Source organism: Nematostella vectensis, chromosome 7 (assembly GCF_932526225.1).
Source record: "Nematostella vectensis chromosome 7, jaNemVect1.1, whole genome shotgun sequence".
In the NCBI taxonomy this organism is placed as follows: domain Eukaryota; kingdom Metazoa; phylum Cnidaria; class Anthozoa; order Actiniaria; family Edwardsiidae; genus Nematostella; species Nematostella vectensis.
This window is the reverse complement of record NC_064040.1, coordinates 6,255,267-6,274,604: the sequence shown is the minus strand read 5'-3', so window position 1 is coordinate 6,274,604 and position 19,338 is coordinate 6,255,267. Positions and strand designations below refer to the sequence as shown.

Below are 19,338 nucleotides of genomic sequence, written 5' to 3'. Positions count from 1 at the left end.
CAGGGGGGCAGCCGCCATTGCTCCAAGACAGTCACGTGACAAATAGGATGCAAGAAATAGACAGGGTTCCCAAGCAAGTACTTTGAGCCCACTCATCACTCATTATATCATCGTCCTCATATCAACAAATGTTCAATAGATTTAGGTACAAAACCTATCGCTAATTATATACTAAGAGTCCTAAAAATATATTGTGTGATGTATTTAGTACGTTCTCACAGCACATTAGGGAAAGGCAGGGGCTCATTAATAGGGGCAATCATCTGTATTATACAAATGTCACAGCGTTTTCTAGGATCTTAGGATCAGGCTATTTTTAGACGCGCGCGCACGAACGGGCCAATCAGCAATGATTTGATGAAAGTGCAAGCAGAAGGCGCATCACATTAATTTATCTATTTTGTAGAGGGTCTGGGGTTCTCCCCAGAAAAAAATTGAAATTCCATACTTTTAGGTAGGCGTTTCCAGATAGTGCTCCCAAAAAGCCAGAAAAGGGCTTCCAAAAACACCCAAAAAGTGCTTTAAAAGTGCTCCAAAATCAAAAAAGTGCTCATTGGCGAAAAGAAAATTACCGTATTTTTTATTTTTTAGAAATAAGTTGTGTTTTATTAAAATTTGAATAAAAGAAAGAATATTGCTTTTGTTAAAAACATGCATTAGAGTATATCTTATATTGTCAGATTGTTGTCCATGAACGGGTAAATCACACTTTAGTGTATAACAACTAACTGTATTATAAATGACTTTGTTCTCTTTTGTGTTTGTTTATTACCTTTTTTATTTGGATACTTCTAAAAAACAGGCCTTTATTATAACAATCTCTTAACGAGAAATAATTACAAATGATGTAAAACAGGAAAACATGGCAAACAGATCTTCTAGATAAGGCATTCTATTATTGTAATGAACTCCAAAGGCTACCCAATATTTGTGGTTACCAAATCACAGCCTACCTATTAAAATGTCGAAATCACCAGTCTTACAGTCTTAGCCTAGTTGAGATAATATTATTTTTAGTTAAGGAAACTAGAAATGTCTATATAAGACAACAAAACCTAGTCATTTGGGTTAAAAAAGCTAGAAGTTGACTTGTTTACCCAAAAAGTGTTCTCTGATCAAAATAGTGCTCCTAAACCCAAATTGCGCTAAAATAGTGCCGAGCACAATCTGGAAAGGCCTACTTTTAGGAGGCTCGGAAATTGATCAGAATACCTGTTCAAAAAGTAAGGCCCTCCCCTAAACCCTTATATCAAAAATTGAGGCCCTAACCCAAAACGATGCTCAAAATAGCAACCCCCCCCCCCCAAAAAAAAAAAAAAAAAAAATAGCAGCATTAGTGATGGGTCAAATCGTTGCCTGGACTACAATATTGGCAGCAGAGGGGCACCGCCACTACTCTACGAAAATCACCTGACACATTGTATACAGAAATAAGACAGGGTTCCCAAGCATTCTATTGGGTATCATCTCCTCTGAGATCTCTTGGCGGTCCGATATTACCTGCAAAGAGGTGTTGTAGTCTATTTTCATTTTTTTTTTTTTTTTAGTCTGGAGGTGTGCGACTGGGAAAGATCAAATGCCAAAATACAGGATCCGACTCCCGTATTACCCCTTTAGAACCAGAAAATTATATATTTGTAACCCGAAGCTTAATAAATTACCTTAAAATACCCTTATTACACTTAATTATCGCGACGTCAAAATTTTGAGATGGCTGTATTTCGCGACACTTTATTTTCGCGGTTGTCTTATTTTTTCGTAAACCAGATCACTTTATTTTCGCGATTTCGGGATAATAAAATCAAGCAAAACAAGTGGAATTAAATGTGTAGTAATCACAAACTGAAACAATTTTTTAGACAAAGATGCGTGGGCTAAATTCAGTTTCATAAAAATCTATAAATAGTCTAACTCAACCCCTTACTGTACTATATTTACATTAGATGACTAATTAGACAAGGTGTTTCCCCCAATGGCTTCTTGTGTACTCATTTATCTTTCGCGCATCCCAATTTTCGTGACACCCAATTTCGCGTCACTTTATTTTCGCGAATCTTAAAGTCGCGAAATTTAAGTGCGAAAAAAGTGTAATAAGGTAGTCTTACTTATAACAATCTGAGCACTGCACGCTTTTTGTCAAAGCTATTATTTTTTGTACAAGAAGCGTTTTGGAGCGTTGTTTTCTTCCCGTTTTCCGCAATCTAAAAGAGTCAGAGTTGAATTGTTATCATTCACTTTACATAGGAGCTAAGAGTTCTGGCTGAATGAATTGATCAAGCTGTTGAAGACGATAAGTGGCCGTTGTTAACTCATCCATACATATGCTAATAAAATCGCCATCACGAAATCCACCACGTTGGGGGTTAGCGTATGTTTGAAATGAATTCCATGTCATTTTAGCCAGGATTGGCTTTTTTTCAAGGCAGCAGCGATAGGGAGGTGAGTACAGCAAGTCTAGTTGCTGCAATTAGAATTATTTTTAGAAATTATTAAGAAGGTTCTTTTTTGACGAATTGATATTTTAGCACTTTTTATTCTTTTTTCATGGAATAGTAGCGAAAGGTTTTGGTCGGCAGCAATTGTATGTCAGCATACTTTACTTCTGCTTGCCACAGTCAAATGTAAAAAAAATGCGATTTGTTTACACAGTAATCTTTCATGATAACTGCATACGTATTCGCTACGATCGCTAGAGTATTTAGATATCGTTTTACTGTTTTATTATCGCTACGGTTAACTTTATTGTACTATTGTATTTATATAAGGCTTGTACAGTATCAACCATGTTCTAAGCGCTTCACATTCAAAGTCCTATTATGCATTGAAAATTCCTATCCTGGAACAAGAACATACGTTCAAACAGGGGGCGGTAAGGGATTTCGTGATCCGTGAACGAAAAGGAAAATTTTTGTTTATCGTGAATCGTGAAAAGGACAAATTGAAAACCGTGATCCTTGATAGCTACCTTCACCGTGATTCGTGAATTGCAAAATTTGATCAGCGTAATTCGTGACCTATGCTCTTTAAAATTCGTGAATCGTAATTTCCGAGTAAAGATTTATCCTTGTTGTCAGTTTATCAGTTTATCCTGAAACGTGTTTTTCGATTTTTGAAACTCGTGAAACATCCCCCTCTGGTCCCTCTCCACCTTAACGCCCCTGTTCAAAAAGTAAAATTCAGGGGAGAGAAACAGACAGCTTCTTTTCACGTCACGATCGGGAATCGAACCCGTATCAGCAGAGGTGAGAAGCCCCATATGCTGACGTTCTAATACACTGGGCCACCTGTGGTGAGGGCCCCATATCTGGCGTGCTAACACACTAGGCCACCTGTGGTGAGGGCCCCCATATCTGACGTGCTAACACACTAGGTCACATGTGTTTAATTAAATTTTATTTACATTACCGAAATTCCTATGTAGTTTGTTTTTAGGGAGGAAGGGTAGGAGGGGGGTTTAATAAAGGGTGGTGTTTATTAGAGATGAGGCGTTCTTTAGATAGGGGACGTTTATTAGATCATTTACAGTACGGTAATTTTGCAACAATGTGTAAGACTTCCCATTTTTTATTGTGCCATCCCAGAATGCTTCGCGAGGAACAAAACAGGGAGCACGTGTCGGACAGCACATGTGGAGGACTGTGGTGGCTAACTCGATGGAAACTCCATTTAGTAGTTCTATTTGTACTATTGGTGATTGCCGCGTATATTTTTCACCCACATTTGTTTGATTATTATTTCGGTGAGTCATATTATGTTCATATCCCTTTAATATACTCGTAGCTCCTTAACCAATCTTCATAGTTGAGTCTCAGTTTAGTGGTTTGGTAGATATTTCAATAACACGGTTTTTCTGGGTCCTAGATGTATCCACAGACCATACAAATGGCGCTCTTCCGCCAGATACAAATACCTCCACGAATACCCAAAGTCATTTGACATTCTCTATTTCTCAAATCCAAGACAAAGATAGCTTATTCATCACTCAAAATGGTTTTGATTGTGGGAAAAACTGGACGCGCGAATACCAACTACTTCACGCCGAGTCACTGACATCTACCAGCAAGGATCGCAAATTCCTGGTCTACAATTGCCTTGGTCATGGCGGTGGATGTGGCGGGTATGGAAACCGCATGTCGGCTCTGGTATCGACTTTCTTTCTAGCCGTGCTACTAAACAGGACGTTTTTAATCCACTGGGGAGGACCAGAAGAACTCGAAAAACTTCTCGAGCCTCACATGATTGACTGGAGATACGACGAGCGAATAGTCAAAAGTCTTTATGGAAGGAAAACATACTGGGGACTAGAGCGAATTGGAGGGTATGGGCGACGTAAGATTTTCAGATGGCAAGAATCTCAATTTCAGAGCTGGATAAAGCATGTTAACTTCACCGAGTATTTTGACCGCCCGGTGGAGCAAGTTGAGACGATATGGTACTTTGCAAATCAGTTATGGAGTAATCCTATATTAAAGAAATATGCTATGAGCCTCGGCGTGGGAATATGGAGACATGATTACCCATACGCCTTGACAGGCTGTGCTTTCAGCTTCTTGTTCAAAAAATCAAAAAGTTTAAGAGACGACTTCAAAAAAGCAAAAAGGGAGATACGACTTCATAGACCAATAATTGGAATTCACATTATAACAAGCGATCATCATTTTGGCAGTCGCAATCCATACAGCGTTCGCACACGTGATCCACTAAAAGTGTTTGATTGCGCGCAGCGTGTAGAAGATGCCCTCAAGAAGAAATACTCAGAACTAAAGGTGGCCAATTTTACCTGGTTTTTAGCTGCGGATAACAAGAAGGTCAAGGACCAAGCCGTTGATATTTACCCTAGGAAAGTTTCCACGCTTCAATTGACTCCAAGACACTTAGATCTTAGTCAAAGCGATCATCAGCAGGTTTTACGGGATCTGCTTTTGGACCAACTCATGCTGTTAGAGTGCGACTTTCTGATTGGAACCGAAGGCAGTACTTTTACCTCCGTGGCTCAAGGAACCAGGCTGTTTCCTAAGAGGAGCTTCGTGTACGGAGAGAAATGTAAATTGGACGCGGAAAATGTCGCAATTGCCACTCCTTGGGTGTTGTAGGGCGAGATGTGCAAGATATCTTTGGAAAGTGAAACCGTATCGAAATGTAAAGAAATAATGAACTACCATACAAATTAATAAAATTGCATTATGTAAAACACAGTGAGAATTATAACCGATTTTATTTTTAGGGGGAGAACACTGATGTATCATAGTGGAGGTGGTCAGGTGAGGGTGGGGATGTAGTATGGGTGGTATTCACCGTGTTGACGAATTTTTTGGTGCATTCTTTTATGTACCTGGGTTTGACATAGAGGTTCGAAATAAAGAATGATTACAAACCGACTATAAAAAATATGTTAAGCAATCGATTTATGCATTGATGCAAAACAAATTGATACAAGCTGGTTCGCTAGTAGTAAAACGCGCAACATCGCTTTCGAACATTGTGCAAGTATCCTGTTACAAAAGTTTCACGATTCACGAAAACGCTCTAACAGGCTGTGACACCTGTACAATACCAGAATGTGGCGAATCTTACTGTCCCTAGTCATGAGCCCATGATTAGGATTAAAATTGATTTTGTTGGCGACCACTACCCACGTCCCCCCCCCCTTCTTCATTAACTGAACTAATTTCGTCTAATATCGGTCGCGCCGTCCTTGCTGATGGCATTGTCGTTTTCTTTCCTTTCTTTGCTCCTCTTTCTTCAGTTTTCTGGTGGGTGGGGGGGGGGGGGGGGTACCGAAAATATGGGGGAAGCATAAGGGGGGCATGGAAAATTGTGTTCCTCCTGAAGGGGGGGGGGCAACTAATTTTATCACTTACTTTTATCAAAATCACCGTTAGACTACTACTTGTGTTACTGTATGCCATCACCGTTAGACTACTACTTGTGTTACTGTATGCCATCACCGTTAGACCACTACTTGTGTTACTGTATGCCATCACCGTTAGACTACTACTTGTGTTACTGTATGCCACCGTTAGACTACTACTTGTGTTACTGTATGCCATCACCGTTAGACTACTACTTGTGTTACTGTATGCCATCACCGTTAGACTACTACTTGTGTTACTGTATGCCATCACCGTTAGACTACTACTTGTGTTACTGTATGACATCACCGTTAGACTACTTCTTGTGTTACTGTATTCCATCACCGTTAGACTACTAGTTGTGTTACTGTATGCCATCACCGTTAGACTACTACTTGTGTTACTGTATGCCATCACCGTTAGACCACTACTTGTGTTACTGTATGCCATCACCGTTAGACCACTACTTGTGTTACTGTATGCCATCACCGTTAGACTACTACTTGTGTTACTGTATGCCACCGTTAGACTACTACTTGTGTTACTGTATGCCATCACCGTTAGACTACTACTTGTGTTACTGTATGCCATCACCGTTAGACTACTACTTGTGTTACTGTATGCCATCACCGTTAGACTACTACTTGTGTTACTGTATGCCATCACCGTTAGACTACTTCTTGTGTTACTGTATGCCATCACCGTTAGACTACTTCTTGTATTACTGTATGCCATCACCGTTAGACTACTACTTGTGTTACTGTATGCCATCACCGTGAGACTACTACTTGTGTTACTGTATGCCATCACCGTTAGACTACTAGTTGTGTTACTGTATGCCATCACCGTTAGACTACTACTTGTGTTACTGTATGCCATCACCGTGAGACTACTTCTTGTGTTACTGTATGCCATCACCGTTAGACTACTTCTTGTATTACTGTATGCCATCACCGTTAGACTACTACTTGTGTTACTGTATGCCATCACCGTTAGACTACTACTTGTGTTACTGTATGCCATCACCGTTAGACTACTACTTGTGTTACTGTATGCCATCACCGTTAGACTACTTCTTGTGTTACTGTATGCCAACGTGAGACTACTTCTTGTGTTACTGTATGCCATCACCGTTAGACTACTACTTGTGTTACTGTATGCCATCACCGTGAGACTACTACTTGTGTTACTGTATGCCACCGTGAGACTACTACTTGTGTTACTGTATGCCATCACCGTTAGACTACTACTTGTGTTACTGTATGCCATCACCATTAGTCTACTACTTGTGTTACTGTATGCTATCACCGTTAGACTACTACTTGTGTTACTGTATGCCATCACCGTTAGACTACTACTTGTGTTACTATGTATGCCATCACCGTGAGACTACTTCTTGTGTTACTGTATGCCATCACCGTTAGACTACTTCTTGTATTACTGTATGCCATCACCGTTAGACTACTACTTGTGTTACTGTATGCCATCACCGTTAGACTACTTCTTGTGTTACTGTATGCCATCACCGTGAGACTACTTCTTGTGTTACTGTATGCCATCACCGTTAGACTACTTCTTGTATTACTGTATGCCATCACCGTTAGACTACTACTTGTGTTACTGTATGCCATCACCGTTAGACTACTACTTGTGTTACTGTATGCCATCACCGTTAGACTACTACTTGTGTTACTGTATGCCATCACCGTTAGACTACTTCTTGTGTTACTGTATGCCAACGTGAGACTACTTCTTGTGTTACTGTATGCCATCACCGTTAGACTACTACTTGTGTTACTGTATGCCATCACCGTGAGACTACTACTTGTGTTACTGTATGCCACCGTGAGACTACTACTTGTGTTACTGTATGCCATCACCGTTAGACTACTACTTGTGTTACTGTATGCCATCACCATTAGTCTACTACTTGTGTTACTGTATGCTATCACCGTTAGACTACTACTTGTGTTACTGTATGCCATCACCGTTAGACTACTACTTGTGTTACTATGTATGCCATCACCGTGAGACTACTTCTTGTGTTACTGTATGCCATCACCGTTAGACTACTTCTTGTATTACTGTATGCCATCACCGTTAGACTACTACTTGTGTTACTGTATGCCACCGTGAGACTACTACTTGTGTTACTGTATGCCATCACCGTTAGACTACTACTTGTGTTACTGTATGCCATCACCGTTAGACTACTACTTGTGTTACTGTATGCCACCGTGAGACTACTTCTTGTGTTACTGTATGCCACCGTGAGACTACTTCTTGTGTTACTGTATGCCACCGTGAGACTACTTCTTGTGTTACTGTATGCCATCACCGTTAGACTACTACTTGTGTTACTGTATGCCATCACCGTTAGACTACTACTTGTGTTACTGTATGCCATCACCGTTAGACTACTACTTGTGTTACTGTATGCCATCACCGTTAGACTACTACTTGTGTTACTGTATGCCATCACCGTTAGACTACTACTTGTGTTACTGTATGCCATCACCGTTAGACTACTACTTGTGTTACTGTATGCCATCACCGTTAGACTACTACTTGTGTTACTGTATGCCATCACCGTTAGACTACTAGTTGTGTTACTGTATGCCATCACCGTTAGACTACTACTTGTGTTACTGTATGCCATCACCGTTAGACTACTACTTGTGTTACTGTATGCCATCACCGTTAGACTACTACTTGTGTTACTGTATGCCATCACCGTTAGACTACTACTTGTGTTACTGTATGCCATCACCGTTAGACTACTACTTGTGTTACTGTATGCCATCACCGTTAGACTACTTCTTGTGTTACTGTATGCCATCACCGTGAGACTACTACTTGACTGCATACATTGTTTGGATAAAGTAGGCCAAATCTTTTCTCAAGAGCTCCAAATGCCGGCCATCAAACAAACCCGTGTCCTCGCTTTCTATCCACATTAATTCAAACACGTCGATATCAGCGCCAATACCCACGGTGTATACCTGGACTTGCGGCGAAGATGGTAGGCGTAAACGGTCCTCGATCCTTGGTCTGGATTCCGTCCGACATTGAAACAGCTACCTACAATTGTGTGACAAAATAGTGAAATATATCGCGTGACTAACAATTGTGTGACAAAATAGTGCAATGTATCGCGTGACCTACAATTGTGTGACAAAATAGTGAAATGTACGGCGTGACCTACAGTTGCGTGAAAAAATCTTGAAATGCATCGAGTGACCTTCAGTTGCGTGACAACACTGTGGCCTACAATTGTCTGACAAAATAGTGACATGTATAGCGTTAACTTCAGCTGCGTGACAAAATTGTCATTTATTTATATAGTGTGAGCGTTACATATGTAGTGTTACCATAGCAACAGCACGTCGACGACATATCATCCAGAATTACGTCATAATTCGTTACCATGACAACGGCTTGATATATACTGCTCACACCCTGGCAACAACAACAAACGGCAACAGAACCCACCTTCAGACTGTCCTCTCTCATTCCTGCTTCTTCAGTGAAAAGACTTTTATCGGCAAGTGTAAGCGCTTTATCGATGAATGTGTAGCCTTTCTGCCGCCTTTGCTCGTCGATATCGCTTTTGATGTTGACGGCGTTCATTTCTACTCCTTTGTATTTGTCGAAGGGGATATCGATTACTGGGTCGGTGCTGAACGTTATGATACCGACATGGGTCGATATGTCACCCATGTCCACGATAGACTTGGCATAATTCTTTATCTATAGCAAAAATATATTAATTAGTTGATAATATCAAGGCAAATCAAACTGCGATAATAAATTGAAATGTGTTGCTGAGTGTAAGAAGAGGATCATCATCTGATATGTCATTCATGTTCATTATTGACTTGAAAAAGTTCTTTATTTACATCAAGAAAGGTGTTACTGCGGTTTGCAATATCTGCGAGCTCGCGCCGCCGATTAAACACTTAAACCGTCTTCTGGCGTCCGTCATTCAAAATTTTTGAAGCGTTTTCATTTGCCAACACTGAAATGTCTTCCAATCGTGCCACCTCTCCGCACTGCGCTAACCAAGCACCTAATTAGCTCCCTCTGCAGGCAAAAAAAAAACTGATTTGGTTTTCCTGTGGAAAGATACCGGAAGTCAGAAACCGGTATCGCTGCCTTCGCCCCATTCCCTCTCTTTCGCTCTTTACTTACCCTCAGTCTTCCTCCTCCGCAATTTACCCGTTCTTCTTCTTCTTATCTTTACAAATGCAGATTTGTCTGTGGAGGAGGCCAACACCTTGTAATTCCGTTAGTTTGAATGACGGCGAAAAGCCACAAACGGTTTAGCAGTTACAAATCATTGACGAGAGCTCGCAAAATATTAAAAATCGCAGTAAGAGATCTGTTAGAAAGTAAAATAACCTATTTTCACTTTATAAATGGTTATCAATTTATAAATGGGTATCAAAATATTTTCCCATTACTTTTGATTCCGTTCTTTTCATTTCTTTACTTCATTATTCAGTTTAGGGACCACGTCGAGATAATTCAAAGGAAACGGGTTCAACTCACTTTCCCCCAGGTCCGCCATCCCATACTTCCGGATGCATCGAGAAGAAAGGCGATATCAATAGGGCAACTCTCTAAAAAAAAAAACAGTTAGACAGACAGCCAGACAGCCAGACAGCCAGCCAGACAGACAGACGGACAGACCGAGACCCAGCCGTAGCAAGGGCTGGAGGCTGGAGGCCTGCTACGGCACTGCTTTAACTTTTGTAAGAAATCTTCTTACTTTTTTTAATAGTTTTTCGGCATTTTAGAGGACACTCGTTTTCTTGCGGACGGCATTGCTCGCCGGGACTACACTTATCGTCCGAGTTACACAAATAACTGACGCCAGTACAATGCTGATGGGATTTGTACTGAAAAACAGGAGGGCAGGCTCCTTCTTGGCGGATATCTGCGAAGAAAAAAAAAAGCAAATGTAAGGTAAAAAAGTGCAAATAAAAATTCACCAGTCCAGTTTAAATTAACCTAGACATAATCTAGAAGCTAAATTCCGCACGTAGCAGCTGTTTATTGATTTAGACGTCCATTAGTAGATTAAAGCAAACAGGCGAGGCTTCAAGCTTATAACAAGCCCTATAGCATATAATTCAGTGAGATCCACGCATAACCAATATCCAGTCTGATACCATGTGCTCCTTTTACGAATCAACAAGGAATATGAGCAATATTCACTAGACGTATAAATTTATCTCCCTTAGACACTTTTAAATCCAGCACCCTGCCAGCCCTATGATACTATAAGTACACCCTAGGATCCCTAGGCATATCTGTCACCTATAGACGCTCTCGCCGGAGCACTAGTAATCAGCTCATACTAAACAGGGATATAATGAGATATATATTCAAAGATTTTAAAATGATAGCGTGTCTTTCTCACGCTTGATGTTTTGAGTGTTTTATTGTACTAGAGTTCCCAAGAATGAAAAAATACACTGATAACTGTAATAAGGAACAGCCCTCAATTAGGTGACCACTTCCCGATATCCCAAAATATTTAACACTCAAACACTGTATTGTATACCTCTTTTAATAGGCCACCTCCATTTAGCGGACGCGGCCACAATTTTCTATTCTAAGTATAAAATGAACTGTGTTTCTTTTAAATCTATGATAGATAGCGACCAGAAGACCTCATTACTGGATCTTGGAAACCTGTGGCGACAATAATGGCAACAAAGGCAAACAGTACCTGTTGAACACCTCGGAATATTTCCTTTTCTGGAAACACTTTTTTGTTTTGGCATCCGTGGCATCAAAACATTGAAACAACCAATCACAGATCAAATTGTAAGATGACGTCATAACACTCGCTGGACCTAAGTAAAAAAAACATGGCGGCCATAGAGAGACGAGAATAAGAGCATAAAACCGTATCTTTCTGCTTTTTGATAGGGTTTTAGACGTATGAAAACTTGAAAGACTTGTAGAAAAGCCTTTGGGCGCAAAGATGTGGTAAAATTTATATTTCGAATGGCTATGTTCGGTGTGAAAGTCCGATTCGCTATAGTCAATAGATGACAGCGAGGATGATGGTCATCACGATTGAATTACTATACCATGCACGATATATTTTTTTGGGAAAAGCATAGTTTTTTTGGGGTGCATCACAGCTCACAATTTCTTTGCTCAGATATACGAGTGCATCAATGCCATCAGAAAATGCAACAGTATACCCCATCACACCCTACCACAACCAATCACACCCCATCACACTCCATCACACACCATCACAACCCATCACATTCCATCACACATCACAACCCATCACAACCCCTCACACTCCATCACAACCCATCACACCACATCACAATCCCTCACACACCATCCCACTCCATCACAGCCCATCACAACCCATCACACACCATCACAACCCATCACACACCATCACAACCCCTCACACTCCATCACAACCCCTCACACTCCATCACAACCCATCACAACCCCTCACACACCATCCCACTCCATCGCAGCCCATCACAACCCATCACACACCATCACAACCCCTCAATTGAAATTGAATTTGATTGAAATTAGAATTTTTTACAGATCTTTGAAGATTTTCCTGGCCGCGCAAAAGGAGATTGAATCGAGTAAATAATTCCAAGTTTTGGCGGGAAAATCTGAAACAACGTATTTTCCTTAAATCCGTTTGTGGCGAATTGTTTTCTATTGCAATGCTACCCACAATAAAGCGAAGAATAATTTAAAGTCGAGAATTGTATGCGAAAAAAGAAAATATCGTTTTGTTGTAGGTTTCAAAAACAGCGCGCGCTCGTGAGAATGTCGCCATTCTTGATTGCGAATGCAGCACGCGCGCACAATGCAAAAACAATTCAATGACTAAAAAATATCTGCTAAATTTTGCAGAAATTGCCTGAATTTAAATAATCATTTGACTACCAGGTTGAGATAAGAACCCAGGTTGAGATAAGAACCATAAGAACCACATATCATTTGGAAGATGAAAACATAAAAAAATTGACAAAGTCTATCAACTCTGAAAGGTTATATGGACTTTAAAACATAAACACTTCAAGAAAAAGTGTAACATTTCATCGGGCAAAAGTAATAGATGTCTGACAACGGGTAACAGAAAATATAAATACCCGATGCAGCCTTTTATTTATACCTGGTGGCCCTAAAGCTCAATTGACCCGGCTAAAGGCTAAGTTCAAACGTCGTATTACCCATGAGCCGTATTTTCCATCTTAGGCTAAGTTCAAACTTCGTATTATCCATGGCCGTATTCAATGCAAATTCGTGCAAATGAAGATGACAAAATCGACTCGATTCATGCATTTGCATTGAATACGGCTCATTAGTGTAGAATTAGTGTAGAAGAAAAGAAAGAAAAAAATCGAAATTTGATGCCACGTGAACAAATGATAATACATGTGGCTAAAATGGAAGGCGCAGATTGGTCAAGTGGCAATGATACTTCGCGAACCATCTTATGCTACTAATACACAGGAAATGATAAAGAAAATCTCAAAATCGAGTCGCAAAATAAGCCAACGTTTCGGGTTTTACACAGGAAAAGAACGCACGTATAACGATTCTATACGTGAAGAGAGAAATTCTATACTGGCTCGACTGCCAACTTGGCAACGAGGAACCTAAAGACGTTTTTTTTAAGATAAGCAACCCAAAGGTTAAACATTAATTTGATTTTACTTTTGGCAAGGAAACTCTTTTAACGGGATATTGAATTTTTAAATTTTAATCCTTGAATTTAGTGCCGATTGAAAAGCTTCCAAGAAGTACTTGAGAATAACGTTTCGAGGGGCACGTCTTTGACAACTTGTCTAGCGACATCTCCAGATTATAACATCATTGTCCTATATCGTTCAAATGGGTTGACCCTCAGCTCAAAGAGAAAACAACACACATCAAAAAACACGATATCATTAATGGTTGAGTTTTCCCACGATACGATTGTCTTCTAGCCTGCCTGTAGCACTAATATTGGGTCACTCCTTTGTTAAGCGCCTAATTTCCGATATCAAGAATTAAAATTGTGGGGTTTTGCTTGGTTATCCCTCGCAGTTCGTACAGCGTTTTTAATGCTAAAGTCACCCAATTTAATCAACTCGTTCGTAGGCTATTAGAGCCGATCGAGTATGCCTTTTGTTGGTTTCATAAGGGGGTTTCAAGTAAGTTTCTTTCGAGAGATGGGGTGCATTTGAATCATTCAGGTCAGCTTCGCTTGTACCGGAGCTATCGCGGAGCCATTTTGAAAGCCCTTTCTCTGCTCTAGTGATTTGTCCTTTTTAATCTTTCCTTTAAACATATGTGACAGGGTCACTACTAGTTAGTATATGAGTATATGTATTGATAATCATCAAATCATGGACTTTATTTTACTGTATTTTGTAGTTTAGCTTTAAAGTTTAGTTTGTTTCACAGATAGACTCAGTGCTTAGCAATGTGATTGATATGTGATTCGGAAACTCGTAGGCAACACCTACGTGCTAAAACGTGCATCTTGGCGGCTCCTCCTCCCCTTGCCTTCCACTTGGTTTGTTTTGTATGCCCACACCTTTACTTGGGCGTATTTATAGTATTGAATTATTTGTAATTTTGATATTTGGATTGAATAAACAGGCTATGGGGATGTGCCCATAGCCATTTAATGCCAAACATGTGTGATGTATTGCCCAGTAAACAGAGCTAAGGTCATGCAGTACCCAGGGATTATATTCAACTTGTGAGAGAAATACATAAAAAAAAGTTTTGCCGTGAAGAAATAAAGTTTTGCCGTGAAGAAATAAAGTTTTGCCGTGAAGAAAAAAAATTTGGCGTGCCCTTGTGGGCCACTGTAGAATTGTCAATACATGCTTGGTTTTAGCCGTATGGGGCGCCAAGTTCATTTGTAATTATATGTATCGTTGTCAAAATATTTATTCCTTGCCTATTTTAAGTTTATGATTTGTGTAAATAAGATATATACAGGCAAAAAAAAATGAAACTGTTTGCTGTAAGTTGCTGCTGTCAGTGAAAGTGATTTTGCTATATCATCATAACTTATTTCTTATTTCATTTCTTATTTCTTAATAGACTCTAGTGCTCACTCACGTACAATATTTCAATTATAAACATGCATTTTATGCTTGTTTGATAAGTTTTAGGGCGCCCAATCACTTAAAGTTGAAAGTACTGCACAGACTCAGTTTGATTTTTGCTTGAATTATTAAAATGCATCTAAATGTTCTTCTCAGGTTAATCATGGCAGAAGTCCATCACATTGTGCTCATTGCCAAGAATTTCTATGGCGATGGTTACTGCTACCTTGGCTGAGATATGGGAGAAGAGAAGATACGCAGGCTAATACCTGATCGTTCAGATGGCAAATATTATTGGCCTTTGGAGCAAAACTATGACGTTGGAAAAGCATATAAATTCACTTCAAAAGACATTGCCCAAAACTGGTATCCGACAACTCCAGAAGACATTGGAGTTTCTGGTGAAATGTCAATAATTGAGGAAAATCCGATGCCAAATATGTTTGCTGAGTTGCAAGCCATTGCTAGAGACAGAGTTGAAGATATATGGCCAAACATAATAGAAGAAGGGAAGTTCGTCAGAGGGGATGATTATTTAAATCATCATTCTACAGGTATTTTGAGATGCAACCGTGCCAACCTAGATTGTTACCCAGATCCAGGTGAACACCGTGTTGGAGAGAGAAGGATTCTGATAAATAACAAATATGACTTCCCTTTGCAAGCAATAGACCACAATCTACCTGTTATGCCAGAAGATGAAGACGTGCTAGTAGTATTGGGGCTGGGAAGACCAATGCCAGATAGAAATGATCCTTCACTCCCCAGAAGATGCTATATCTTGGCAACTGGCCTACTGACTGAAAGGAAGCTTCAGAACCATCCCCAAGCATAGAGCCACTGGGTGAACTAGATACTCAAGATCACAAAATAGGAGACGACATTTAACTACCAGCCCCTGCAACAGTGCCATCAAAGAGAATGAGGTCATCAGCACCAAGAATGAGAAACCATGGCTCACATATTTTCAAAATGACTCAAGACTAGATGTGTTAGCCACCCCACCTACCCATTTTAGAAATGGGTGGTGGCTGGAAATAAAAGTAGATAGACATGAGCATTTTATTGTCTGTTAAATAAAGAGTTTAGTTGCAAATTTAGATCAAATAACAAGAGTAGTTAATAGTTTTTAATTTGTTTTCAGATAAAAAGATTTTGGTGAATTCTGTAATAGTCTGAGTTAGTCTGGGGCTACAGCTACATTATAGATCAATTTTACCTTTTTGAAAGTTTAATGTAAGAGAATGTGTTGTAATAATAAACTAGGATTTAAAGAACAGGTCTTTTGTGCTGGGAAAGTTTTTATTTCAATATATTTGCTTATAGTAGATCCTCTTAGAAAATAGTAAATAGATACAAAGCCATCTGGCCAGCTCTATAGATCCTTTTTAAAAATGTTCATACTAAGTGCTTGTTAATAGACCTCACATTTGCTTTTGCAGATAACGATGCCTCCCCCACCCCACCCCCACCTATTTCTATGAGTATGATGGTGTGCAGATATAGGCAAATCTACTCTACAATAATATTTCATACAGGGCAATGTTCTGCACATTCATTAGTAATTAGTTCCATCACATCCATTCCATAGTAAAAAAAAACATCAACACTGCATATTAACCCTTTCACGCCCAAGTTTTTTTGACTGACGCACACAAAATGACAACAGGTCTTCAGTTTTTATAGATTTTCTCTTTTTCCTTAGAATTTCATGGGCTGACATAGTAAGAACAAATATTGCCCACATAATTATTGATCGGAATAAAGTACTGGTTTTCCAAGTATTGTATTGCAACAATTTTTATAAGCAGGCAAAGACAAACTTTTTTTAATTTAGCGCAATTTAACCGCGTGCTCGTCATTTGTTAGTTCCAGTTTGAGCATGTTTTCAGATAAACTACATCAAATTAACTTCAAAGATTCAGAGTTAACTCTTCAGGGAAGCATATCCAAGTATTATACATAGCTATTTTTCAGGTTTAAGCGAGCTGGTTGCACTTTTCTCTCTTACAGCTCAAGTCAGTACAACGAACCGTTCGTCATGAAATTTTTATCCTAAGTTAAAACTTTTTCGCGCGTTCGAAATCCATCCACGACCACGGACCATTGCCTTTAGATCATGGACTTGACTCATGATATTTTGGGTGATTTTGATAGCGATTTAAAAGAGTTTTACGGCCTGGGAGAGACAGATTCACAATCGGTAAACAACGATGGCCGTGGGCTAATTTCTAGCAGAAAAATGTCGGTATTTTGCGACCCAAAGACCAACTTTGGTACAGAACTGGTACTGCTATTGAGGAACAAGAAGCTACTCCATTCATCGGACCGAAGAATCATCCAAATAATGACATTGAACTTTGTTTTTTTTATATTTTCATCATTATGAATTGATTGAATTTCTTTCCAATCGAACAAACTTTGAGGCGCTTCTAAATGGCAAAAAGGGAACGAAGAGAAATATTCTGAGTGGTTTGAGAGCAACAGCAAACGATGCAGGAACTAGCGGTGAATAAATTCAGCCACCATCTCGGTATTTTTGTAAGTACTCATGGCATCGGACTATTGCCAACAATTCGCAAATATTTGAGTGAAAAAGATTTGTTTCTCGTCCAGTTGGATATTGCAAAACCAATAGCAGCAAATAATACTTTCTTGTAAGCCTATTTCGGCCGCATCTGAACAACAATGCAGAAAATTCTTCACAATACCATCTTGAATTTGTTCAATAGTCACCACTCGATGATGTTCTCAAATCCTCGTGTTGTTGTGCTATACTTGATTTATTCACAGATTATGGCCAATTGTCAATCAATTAGACAATCATGAGCAAAAATGGACAGTTGAGTTTTGTTCAATCCATGAAATAAAGCCATTAAAATTTAGAAATGAAATGACCATGCAAGCCGTGCTTTTATTGCCGCCATGTTGATGCTGTATTGTGTAGAAACTATCAATGCTTTCATTCATTTTCGTCTGCTAGACCTTTAAAGAAGCATTCAAAGAAACAGAACGTGATAACACCAAACTAGCCGTCGTATGGGTCTAAACGTCAGATTCCTACCTACCGGAAGAATTTCTAAACCAGTGATTGCCTCTTCTCTGAGAGAATTTGATTTGCTTAGTCGTGTGACCTCTAAAGAGGTCTGCAAAAATTGCAAAGCCGACTATATTTCAAGTCGTCTCGCGGGGTATTGGGAAAAGTTTTCAATCAGCAATAACCGCGCCTCGGATGGACCTCATCAGCTACGGTAATGCCACTGCGCAAAGCTAGTGATAACATGGCGGGTAAATCAGACTGACTTCACACAACGGCTCAAGTCATGTGGGATGAATAGAAAAGCTACAATTAATCATTATACATTTTAACTGACGCATTAAAACTAACAATGGAAAGTCTAAAGCAGGCCTTACCAATGCAGCTTTGGTTCATCGGTTAGGAAAATATTGTTTGGTAAAACAACATTAAATGTGAGGACAGAGGCTGCGTGCGCATGCGCATATGCTAGCATTCGTAGAAAACCACAATCTCGCTCCCAGAACCCACATACCTACCCGTGACGTCACCACACTACTATAGCAACACACTTATTCCCTTCCCTAGCGTGAAGACTCCAATATTTTTCGCTTTACATCTCAGCGAGCTGTGCGTGGCGTAACCATATAGGACAGGGCTAGGAACCTGGTAATTGCCTCCCTATTAATGCGCGGGTGCATCTGGCACTTGTGTATTGTACTTAAGCAGTAAAACGCATATCCCGTGTCTTTCAAGGTTTTAACAGATACGCGGGAGATGTTATAGGGAATTGATAAACATTTTTTGAAAGTCACGTGCCGGAGGTTAGAAGCGGTGCTGGGGCCAAACTCTCCTGCCTAGCCAGCCGTATAGCTTTAGCTGCCATACGGTGTTAAAGCGTGTTTCTGGAATTATGGTTTATCTTTTTTTTTATTATTTCTTCTGATCTGGATGAGGTTCGATCGATCCCAGGCATTTTTTTTTTCTCTCTGTTGTATCGCACTTATCAGTATATTTTTATGTTATTGTTTTTCGGGGCTTTCCGTTTTCGATCACATTTTAGGCGCATAGGCAGGATTTGCCTAAAGGATTCTGTGAGAACAGGAGAAGGCGGGATTAATAGCGGCACGCAATCTTGATATACTAAATATATTTTTACAGGTTTAATCTTAAACTCCGGGGTACTGTTTGCCCTAGGCAAGCGTCTTTTCTCCCCTCCCCCTACGCCGCGCTCGCCTCCTCTGACCTCCGCGACGCCCTGGGTCCCCGAGGATGTCTATTTGTAAAGAATGCAGCATCTGGTATCCAGGTACCCTTTGATGAATTGGAGACAACATACCCACAAACTCATCAATTAGTT

The 19,338-nt window shown here is 39.9% G+C and overlaps 3 protein-coding genes and 1 non-coding gene across 6 annotated transcripts; 1 reads left to right on the top strand and 3 right to left on the bottom strand.

The window, feature by feature from the left end:
* Nucleotides 1-576: 576 nt before the first annotated feature.
* On the bottom strand, nucleotides 577-19,234 carry LOC5520824 (integrin alpha-X). Of its 2 annotated transcripts, XM_048730348.1 has the most exons (7): nucleotides 18,377-19,234; nucleotides 10,624-10,791; nucleotides 10,404-10,474; nucleotides 9,345-9,602; nucleotides 9,058-9,129; nucleotides 8,855-8,933; nucleotides 577-1,500 (listed from the first exon to the last, which is right to left on the bottom strand). In XM_048730348.1, the coding sequence occupies exons 1-7, from the start codon at nucleotides 18,393-18,395 to the stop codon at nucleotides 1,454-1,456; spliced, it is 714 nt and encodes a 237-aa protein (XP_048586305.1). In that variant the 5' UTR covers nucleotides 18,396-19,234; the 3' UTR covers nucleotides 577-1,453. The 2 variants fall into 2 exon arrangements, 1 of the variants encoding a protein (XP_048586305.1); XR_007312246.1 differs by lacking the exons at nucleotides 577-1,500; nucleotides 8,855-8,933; nucleotides 9,058-9,129; nucleotides 18,377-19,234 and adding exons at nucleotides 10,044-10,109; nucleotides 18,031-18,359 and having other exon boundaries at nucleotides 9,498-9,602.
* Nucleotides 2,031-5,191, top strand: LOC116604074. 2 transcript variants are annotated; one of them, XM_032365942.2, is made up of 3 exons: nucleotides 2,032-2,439; nucleotides 3,582-3,739; nucleotides 3,862-5,191. In XM_032365942.2, the coding sequence occupies exons 2-3, from the start codon at nucleotides 3,583-3,585 to the stop codon at nucleotides 5,091-5,093; spliced, it is 1,389 nt and encodes a 462-aa protein (XP_032221833.2). In that variant the 5' UTR covers nucleotides 2,032-2,439; nucleotide 3,582; the 3' UTR covers nucleotides 5,094-5,191. The 2 variants fall into 2 exon arrangements, with proteins under 2 accessions (XP_032221834.2, XP_032221833.2); XM_032365943.2 differs by having other exon boundaries at nucleotides 2,031-3,739.
* Nucleotides 5,862-8,830, bottom strand: LOC125568331 (uncharacterized serine-rich protein C215.13-like). Its single transcript, XM_048730347.1, has 2 exons — nucleotides 7,998-8,830; nucleotides 5,862-7,964 (listed from the first exon to the last, which is right to left on the bottom strand). Exons 1-2 carry the CDS (start codon nucleotides 8,716-8,718, stop codon nucleotides 7,843-7,845), a joined length of 843 nt encoding a protein of 280 aa, XP_048586304.1. The 5' UTR covers nucleotides 8,719-8,830; the 3' UTR covers nucleotides 5,862-7,842.
* Nucleotides 18,096-18,234, bottom strand: LOC116604087. Its single transcript, XR_004290903.2, has one exon. It is a non-coding gene; the product is annotated as a U4 spliceosomal RNA (small nuclear RNA).
* Nucleotides 19,235-19,338: the final 104 nt, after the last annotated feature.

Bases quoted from the DNA above. Each gene is read 5' to 3' on its own strand.
- LOC116604074 (XM_032365943.2), top strand. From the start codon at position 3,481: ATGAGGCGTTCTTTAGATAGGGGACGTTTATTAGATCATTTACAGTAC. The intron at 3,740-3,861 runs GTGAGTCATATT...TCTGGGTCCTAG, and splicing joins TTTGTTTGATTATTATTTCG to ATGTATCCACAGACCATACA.
- LOC5520824 (XM_048730348.1), bottom strand. The intron at 10,475-10,623 runs GTAAGAAGATTT...TTTTTTTTTTAG, and splicing joins CCGAAAAACTATTAAAAAAA to AGAGTTGCCCTATTGATATC. The intron at 9,603-10,403 runs GTGAGTTGAACC...TTTTTGCTATAG, and splicing joins GATGGCGGACCTGGGGGAAA to ATAAAGAATTATGCCAAGTC.
- LOC125568331 (XM_048730347.1), bottom strand. From the start codon at position 8,718: ATGCAGTCAAGTAGTAGTCTCACGGTGATGGCATACAGTAACACAAGA. The intron at 7,965-7,997 runs GTAGTAGTCTCA...ACAGTAACACAA, and splicing joins GATGGCATACAGTAACACAA to GTAGTAGTCTAACGGTGATG.